Below are 8,716 nucleotides of genomic sequence, written 5' to 3'. Positions count from 1 at the left end.
TAAAGAGATCTCTATAAATTATGTCTTTATTGGGTAATAATAGAACCGACATAAAATGACCGTCGACGGTATTGTTAATATAATGTAGCGCTCAATATTATTAATATTGACGAGGATCTTGAGCTCAAATTTGTCATGAAATTTGGAAAGATAAATGATTGGCCAAATGAAAAATATGCAATAAAAATTGATTTCACCTGAAAAATATAAAGTTGGACGGATAGTCTCAACACCTATAAGTATAAAGCCAGTGGAGGTATAAATGTATTCTTGTGCGAAAATAAAGGTCAGGTCAAGTCAATAGACATAAAGACGACTTGTGTCACAAGAAGATTTGTAAATATCCTGGCATTGATTATATAGAGACATATTTTCATGTGGTGGATGTAGTCATTTCAGGTTTTAATCTGGCAATACATCAAAAATTTGATATGTGTATAATGGAAATCATTGAAGGATTTAAATTGTTCTGAAGCGTATTAAGATTTCCAAGAAATTTATTAAATAAAGCTTCAAAAATCCTTATACGGATTGAAACAATCAGGGAGCATGTGGTATAATCGCCTGAATGAGTACCTATTGAAAGAAGGGTGAACAAATGATTCAATTTGTCCTTGTATCTTTATAAAAAGAACTAAATCTAAATTTGTTATAATCGCCGTGTATGTTGATGACTTAAATAACATTGGAACTCATGGGGAGGTTCCTAAAGCAGTAGACTATTTAAAGAAAGAATTTGAAATGAAGGACATTGTAAAGACAAAGTTTTGTCTTGGTCTACAAATTGAGTATATGAAAGATGGAATTTTTGTCCATAATTCAGCATACACTAAAATGATTTTAAAGCGATTCTATATGGATAAAGCTCATCCATTGAGTACTCCGATGGTTGTGAGATCACTCGATATAAATAAAGATCCATTCCACTATCTTAGTGCAATTGATGCACTAATGTATCTTGCTAACTCTACAAGGCCTGACATAACTTTTTCAGTTAATGTCTTAACAAGATATAACTCTGCTTTTACAAGAAGACATTGGAATGGAATCAAACACATATTGTGGTATCTAAAAGGGACTATCGATATGGGCTTATTTAATGGCAATGACTGCAATCCTGATCTTGTTGGTAATGCCGATGCTGGATATTTATCTGTCGCACACAAGGTTCGATCTCAAATAGGCCATGTGTTTACATATGGAGGCTCTGCTATATCTTGGCGATCGACTAAGCAATCAATCGTGGCTACTTCATCGAATCATGCTGAGATAATTACTATTCATGAAGCAAGTCGAGAATGTGTATGGTTGAGGTCTATAACTCACCTTATTCGAGACAAAAGTGATTTGAAGTGTGACAAACTGCCCATAATTTTGTATGAAGACAATGCAGAATGCATAGCTCAATTGAAGGGATGATTCATAAAAGGGGATAGGATAAAGCACATTTCACCAAAGTTATTTTTCACACATGATCTTCAAAAGATGTGAATTCACCAAATCTCTACCGAAGTCAACCTTCAAGAAACTAGTGTACAAGATTGGGATGCGAAGGCTCAGGGATGTGAATTGATGCTCAAATCAAGGGGAGTTAATACGCTTTGTACTATTTTTCCCTTACAAGGTTTTGTCCCACTGGGTTTTTCTTACAAGGTTTTTAACGAGGCAACCAAAAGGCGTATTTCTAAACATGTGTACTCTTTTTCCTTAACTAGAATGTTTTTTCCATAGGAATTTTTTCTAATAAGGTTTTAACGAGGCACATTATCTATGGACATCAAAGGGGGAGTGTTATAAGAAAAATCAAATTATTGTGGATATCTGCTCTTCCTCCATGATCTTCTCAAATGCTTAATGACATATTCAACGACATATTGTTCTTCACTTTTCATGCCTATATAAAGGCCTTGTAATAGATATAAAAATACGCACAATTGAAGAAGAAATTAGAATCTCTCATCTCTTTCTCTCTATATCTCTTAGCTTATTTTTTCTTGTTCCATATTGTTACTTTGAGCTATATTTCATACTCTTTCTCTCTCTATCTCCTATCTTTTTTTTCCTTGTTCTATATTGTTACTTTGTGCTATATTTCATAACAGGTATCAACAATTCTGTGTGGAATTTTCAAGAAAATCAACTGGGTAAGTGTTCTTCACCTAGAATTTATTATATTCCATGATTCTATCTTTATTTTTATCATTTAAATTGTGTTTTGAGTTGAGAAAAATGGAGATTTTTGAAGAACACTTTCAAATGAAAAATCATTATTTGAGGGATGAAATGGTATTGGAATTTGATAAATTTAGTATGGTTGAACTCGTATCGGAATGGGTATTCGGGTTTTGTAAAATTTGTTGGGTTCCGAGGTGTGGGCCCGGGGGTTAACTTTTGGGTCGATTTTTAGATTTTGATAAAGAATGAGTCTTTATGACCTGGAATATTTACTTATGAGTTTTATTGTGCTTTGAAGTTATTTTGGTTAGATTTGAGCCGTTTGGAGGCCATTACACCGAAAAGTTTATTTTTGAGTATCGGTATGTCTTCTTTGAGGTAAGTATTCTTCCTAACCTTATGTGGGGAAACTACCCCTTAGGATTTGAGTCCTTTATGTTGATTGTTGTCCGTATACGCGAGGTGACGAGTACGTGCTCAGACTTATTTGTTGAAATTTACCTTTTATGGTTCCTAGGTCCTTGTATTCATTGAATATGCAGTTGTATTTGTTATGATTACGTTCATTAATTACTAGTTTCATCTTTACGTGCTTAATTAGAATCAATTGCTTCATGAACCACTCTTACTGTTTACTTGATTCATACGTGCCTTAACTGAAATTGTTATCTCTTCCATTGCCATGTTATCTTTTCCCTAACTGTGTATCTTTATTTGAAGTTGTAGTTTTTCCTTTTTTGTAAATGTTCACTCTTAATTGAGGTTATGGTGATTTTCGCACTGCCCACTTTTATTTGAATTGGTTGTTTCTCTTCCGTAATAGTCCAAATTTAAAAGAAACTTAGATATCCTATGTCTTAGTGTACTTGCCCTTATTCAGAAATATTTGACTCGTGTTAGTTCTTGTTGTTGAACCGTACATTGTGGGACCAGTATTACATATTGTTTCCTTCCTTGTTGAGTTATTCTTATTACGCCTAGTATTTTTTATTATGGTTATTCCTTGTGAACTAGTTCGACCATTTCTTGTGATCGAAGGTTTTTGAGTTGATTTACTTGTCGTACGTTGTATTATTGTCATTGTTGATGTGGTACTTGTTGTTGTGATGTACGAGATTTCTGTCATGCGGTTGTTATTGTGATGCATGAGGTTTTACCGTGCTGTTGTTGTTATGGGGTTGCACGAGGTTTCTATCGTGCTATTGTTACTACTGATATTTGCACATGCAGCGTGACAAGGTGGGCTATATATATGTGGGTTGTGCATGTGGCGAGACAAAGTGGGCATTCACTTTACTATTGCACACATGGCAAGACAAGGTTGGCAATGTCAGGGATTGATTTGTGATGGCCTGGGGGCATTCTTATTGTTGATGTTGTGTAGTTTTACACTTACCTGTATGAGCTTTATCTTGTGGAAAGTTGTATGAAAACATTCTACGTGATGTCCATTTTTTTTCCTGTACTTACTAGCTGGCATAAACTTTGTTAGGACACTTACACAAGCATACACATAGTTGAACACTCTTATCGGTTAAGTAGTTTTCTTGATATTGTTGAGTATAGATTAACACCCTTGTTTACTTGCCTTCTATGTGAGAATGGCTCTATTTGGTACGCGAGTCGTCAGTGCGGTTATGAGCTGTAATGAGGGAATAGGATGTCAAGTGTTAAGTTTCAAGTATTGAGACCCGTGAGTTGTGATTTGTCCGAGGTTCGGTACCTCGTAGAGTTTGTTGACTAAAACCTGATGTGAAAGAGGTCGTTGTTGCTAAGTTATTAATTGTCCTTGCTGTATCTGTGATTTCGGATTTAGGTTGTCTTTACGTTGACCCTTCTGTGTCATTATTATGGTATTTCGCTGAAACTTGTTGTTGTCCTTTCCTATTGCAATTATTGTATTGTTAGTCTTATCGCGTAGTCTTTATGTAGATATTATACTTTGTTATTTCTATACTTATACTTTGTTCAGGCTATTTAATCCAGTAGGTATCTTGACTGTTCCTCGTCACTACTCCACCGAGGTTAGTCTTGATACTTGTTGGGTACCACCGTGGTGTACTCATACTACACTTCTGCACATTTTTGTGCAGATGCAAGTATTTTGAAGTCAGTTGATCATTAGCTAGTTGTGCGGACTGTTGCTGTAGAGACTCAAGGTAAACCTGTTGCTGCGTTCGCAGGCTTCAGAGTCACATTTTGATTGTATTCACACTGTTTACTTTATTTCAAATAGTTGTATTTAGTAAATTGTAGTAAACTCTGTAGAGCTTATGACTTGTACTACCGATTTTGTGAATTATAAATTTTATAGAGATTTCTATTTCAAAAATTGTTAGATGTTATATAATTATTGTTGTTATTCAGTAAATGTTAGACCGAGTCCCTAAGACTAGGTGGCATCACGATACCCAACGGAGGAAAAATTGCGTCATGACAGAGACTGGAAAAATTGATGACTGAGTAAGGCTGAGGGCGTGATTGATTCTGATATTAATACTGATTTATGATAGCACTTGGGCTGAAGGAGCCCCTCTGGAGTCTGCACACACCCCCAGTGAGCGCGATTGATATTATATGGAGATGGATCTTCTCCACAGGGTTGGATTGTCCTTCCTCGGTACTGGTGACTTATAGTCAGTGATGTATATGTTACGGGATGGATCTTCCCTGGGCCGTATGGTCCATATACAATACTGAGTGGTTGAGTATTCGAGAGTGTGAGCACATGAGGCTGTCAGCATGGTACACCGTATACAACATTGCACTGACATGCACACATGACATGCATGCATAGAGATATATTTTCCTCATGTTGTACGGTATCACATTATTCATGATTTCTCACACGTGTTGACATATGGGCAGAGTGATGCATTTATTTTACAATGGTAATCTGGAAAGCAAAAGAGGCATCTTAATTACTGTTTTCAAACTTACTCATAGTTTTGGCAACTTCGGTAAACGATTTGGGTTTTCACTGATTTACTTGAAAGGAATAACTACTTTTAGAAATCTTGATTCAGCTGAGCATTTTATCTTTGAGTTGCTTCTTGTATTGCTTGCTTTGGGTTGATATGGACCATTGCGGACTATTAGTTTTGGACCTAACCTTGGTACAAACTCGTCACTACTTTCAACCTAAGGTTAGGTTTGTTACTTATTGAGTACATGGGGTCGGTGGTACTCATACTACTCTTATGCACCTTGCGTGCAGATATTGGATGTTGATGTTGTTGTACTCGACGGGAGCTGGAATTGAAGACGTACCTGCGTTCTGGTTGTAGCTGCCTCTTGTTCATGGTAGCCTTAGATTTATAAGAATTTGTTTAGGTACATTTCGAACATATGATGTATTTATTTCATATCAGCTTTGTATACTCTATTCTTAGAAACTCATGATTTGTACTACCAGTTCTTGGGAAAATGTATTAGTTTTATATATTTTTTTTTAATTAATTGCCTTATTAATTTCATTGGTATTGGATAGTTGGTAATTGACTTACCTAGCGGGTTGGGTTAGGTGCCATCACGACTAGTTGGATTTTGGGTCGTGACAGTTTAAGCTTTGTCATTTAGGTTAATTATAATATTTTTAATATATGCTCTGCTATAAACAATCAAGAAAACTGGAGACTTGGCTTTCTTTCTAGGTTTCTTATTTTTAGGTGACGCATATGTAGGGCCAAACTAGAAGGTTATTGGTCAAACTTAGTAGCTTTAATCTAAATTCGATATTTGTATTAAGAAATTACTTTAATACGTATAAAATTAAGTTCATAACTCAATTACTAACATCTAATGTGACTATCCTAAAAGTTACGAGTTTAAATCCAGGGGTTGCATGCCTCTGCTTTTATGTATTGAATTGACCATTTATCAAGTTTAGACTCTTTTCAGTATTCGCGAGATAGGATTTCCTTATAATTCCTCAAAGTTGATAATTACACCATCTCGTCGTGGTCGGGAAATTACGCTATGTATATAAGACCAAAATTCTTTTTATGTATATAATTAAATGTGAAATATATAGGGTGTTTTATATTTATTCCAATAAGATATACATAAAACCGCTCTTTCCTTCAACATTTATTATATTTCTGTAAAGATACATTGCATATAACAAACTGTTTAAAAAATCCGTTGATTAGGTTAGCAAAATATACATTGCATATAACAACATAATTGTTATATTTCTGTAATTTCGAAAAAGTTACATTATTATTGTAAAACTGTCCTAAGAATCCTTAATTAACTTAGCACAAGATATAGTGCATAACAAGATTTCACACTTTCAAGATAGATATTAATGTTTCCAATAACTTTTAATTATTAGAGAGCACCAAAGCGACGGATAGAAAATATATACCAAGAATATTGTTTATAAAGAAATATTAGGTGAAATATGACAATTAGAATATTTGTATCTCATATAATAAAATATCTACAATACAAACACTTAACCAAACATCATCTTTTTATGTTCGGAAGATATTAAATTCAGCTATTGTATCAATATAATAACATTAAACAAAATATGAAAAACTTTTGACATACCATGCTTATCTTGAAAAGCTCACTGAGCAATTCAAGAATTCATTTTCATCATTTAAATAAATATTGCATTTATTTTAAGATTGATTGCTATTTTACAATAATTTATTTTTCTTCTATACATTTTTACTGATAGAAAACACATGCAATACTTATCACCTTATCTTGTTGTTGTTACCATTTGTTGTATCTACTTATTTTTTATTTTTCCCTTGAGCCGAGGGTATATCATTAATACTCACTCTACCTTTACAAGGTAGGGCTAAGATGTGCGTACACCTTACTCTCCCAGACCTCACTTTGTGGGATTACACTGAATTTATTATAATAAAAAAATACATGCAACACACGTAACTAAAACTGGATCACTTATCTGATAAAGATATTACTTTACACATACATGATATTGATATGTGGTGGATAAAGGTTTTTACTAGCTAGTTTTTCACAGCTAACTAAAATCAATATAAAGACTACAAGTTCTGAACATTTTCTCCCCACTTTCTTTTCACAACTTATTGCTATTTTGAGGAGAAGAAAATATGGGTGTGAAGGGCAAGTTGATTGCTTCATTAGAGGTGAAGAGTGAAGGACACTCTGTTCGGGATATTTTTCACGTTAATACTCATCATATACCCGGTATAAGCCCTAGTAAGATCAACCATTTTGAGATTCATGAAGGTCAAATCATAAAGGTTGGTTCGATCATTAGCTGGAAATACAATGAGGGTAACACACATTTCCCCGTTCTCTTTATATGCATCAATATTCTATATTTAGGTAAATTTGATATTGATGATGTTTGGTTACCATAAATATATCCCGAGTAAGACATTTTGCATAAAAAGATAGCTTCTTTAGGCGGAAGTCATTTCCTCTAGGGAAAAATATTACAACTATCTTAACTTTTAACTTTCTTCTACTTGCTCCAATTAACCTTTAGATGTTATTATTAGTTTTTAGCACTCAAAACTTTTATCAAATTAAACAATCTATAAATTTTTAATATTATTATTATCAGTCTTTAATGCATGCTTTATGTAATATATCTTTCACTTACCAATCAAATATCAGAAAATATTTTGATGAACAAAATGTTTTTCATGAAACATTTCTTCAGTCATAACAAACACAGTATAATCAAATCTATAGTTTTTTCATGAATGTTTATATCTTTTATGAGGAGTTGGACTATTGAACTAGGTGTAACATCTCTTGTATTGTTTGAATTTTAATGATTATAGATGAGAAAGAAAAGATTGTTAAGGAAGTGATTGAAGCCTTCGATCATCAGAAAATATCAGTTACTGTGAAAGTGATTGGAGGAGATTTGTTAGAGTTGTATAATTACTTTACTATTATCACATCCAGTGAAGCTCAGTGGACTACATGGACATTTGTGTACGAGAAAAAAACTGAAGACACCCCTAAGCCCCTCCCCTTCATGGGTGTAGTCCTTGATTTGACCAAAGATATAGATGCCCACCCTCTCAAGAAATAAAAGATCTATGTCGTTATCTATATACTGTGTGTGTTTGTATTTGTGCATGTGAAATAAATAATGGTGTGTGATGTACGCTAGTCTCCTTCTTTGGATGTATTTTTGGTGATCAGTATATGTAAGATATTATGAAATTTTCAAGTCCGGCTATGTTAAAGGAATTTCTAGCTGTCTCCACCATAATGTCACGTGTTTTCGACTACCATTCTAGCATATGATTTAGTCTACCTCTTTGGGGGTTTATATATGTAGTATTGTCACGATCTAAAATCACAACCTTGGGATCACGACCTGGAATTTCAACCTCGGGGTCGTAATGGCGCTTAACATCTACTTACTAGACAAGCCGACGTTAGATCATTAACTATCCATTTTTAGAATTTAAAATAGCATAACAGTATTAATTAATGATTAACAAAACTTAATTATATAAGATAAATCCATATCATAATATGGTCTAGTCTAATCCCAAAAATATGATGTCAC

General features: G+C 33.9%; 1 protein-coding gene across 1 annotated transcript; it reads left to right on the top strand.

The window, feature by feature from the left end:
• Window positions 1-7,202: 7,202 nt before the first annotated feature.
• Window positions 7,203-8,391, top strand: LOC107770929 (kirola-like). The gene is made up of 2 exons (XM_016590256.2): window positions 7,203-7,458; window positions 7,974-8,391. The coding sequence occupies exons 1-2, from the start codon at window positions 7,272-7,274 to the stop codon at window positions 8,228-8,230; spliced, it is 444 nt and encodes a 147-aa protein (XP_016445742.1). The 5' UTR covers window positions 7,203-7,271; the 3' UTR covers window positions 8,231-8,391.
• The last annotated feature ends 325 nt before the right edge of the window (window positions 8,392-8,716 follow it).

Source organism: Nicotiana tabacum, chromosome 19 (genome assembly GCF_000715075.1).
Source record: "Nicotiana tabacum cultivar K326 chromosome 19, ASM71507v2, whole genome shotgun sequence".
NCBI classification, from domain to species: Eukaryota; Viridiplantae; Streptophyta; class Magnoliopsida; order Solanales; family Solanaceae; genus Nicotiana; species Nicotiana tabacum.
The sequence above is the reverse complement of the archived record's forward strand: the minus strand, read 5'-3'. Positions and strand labels throughout refer to the sequence as shown.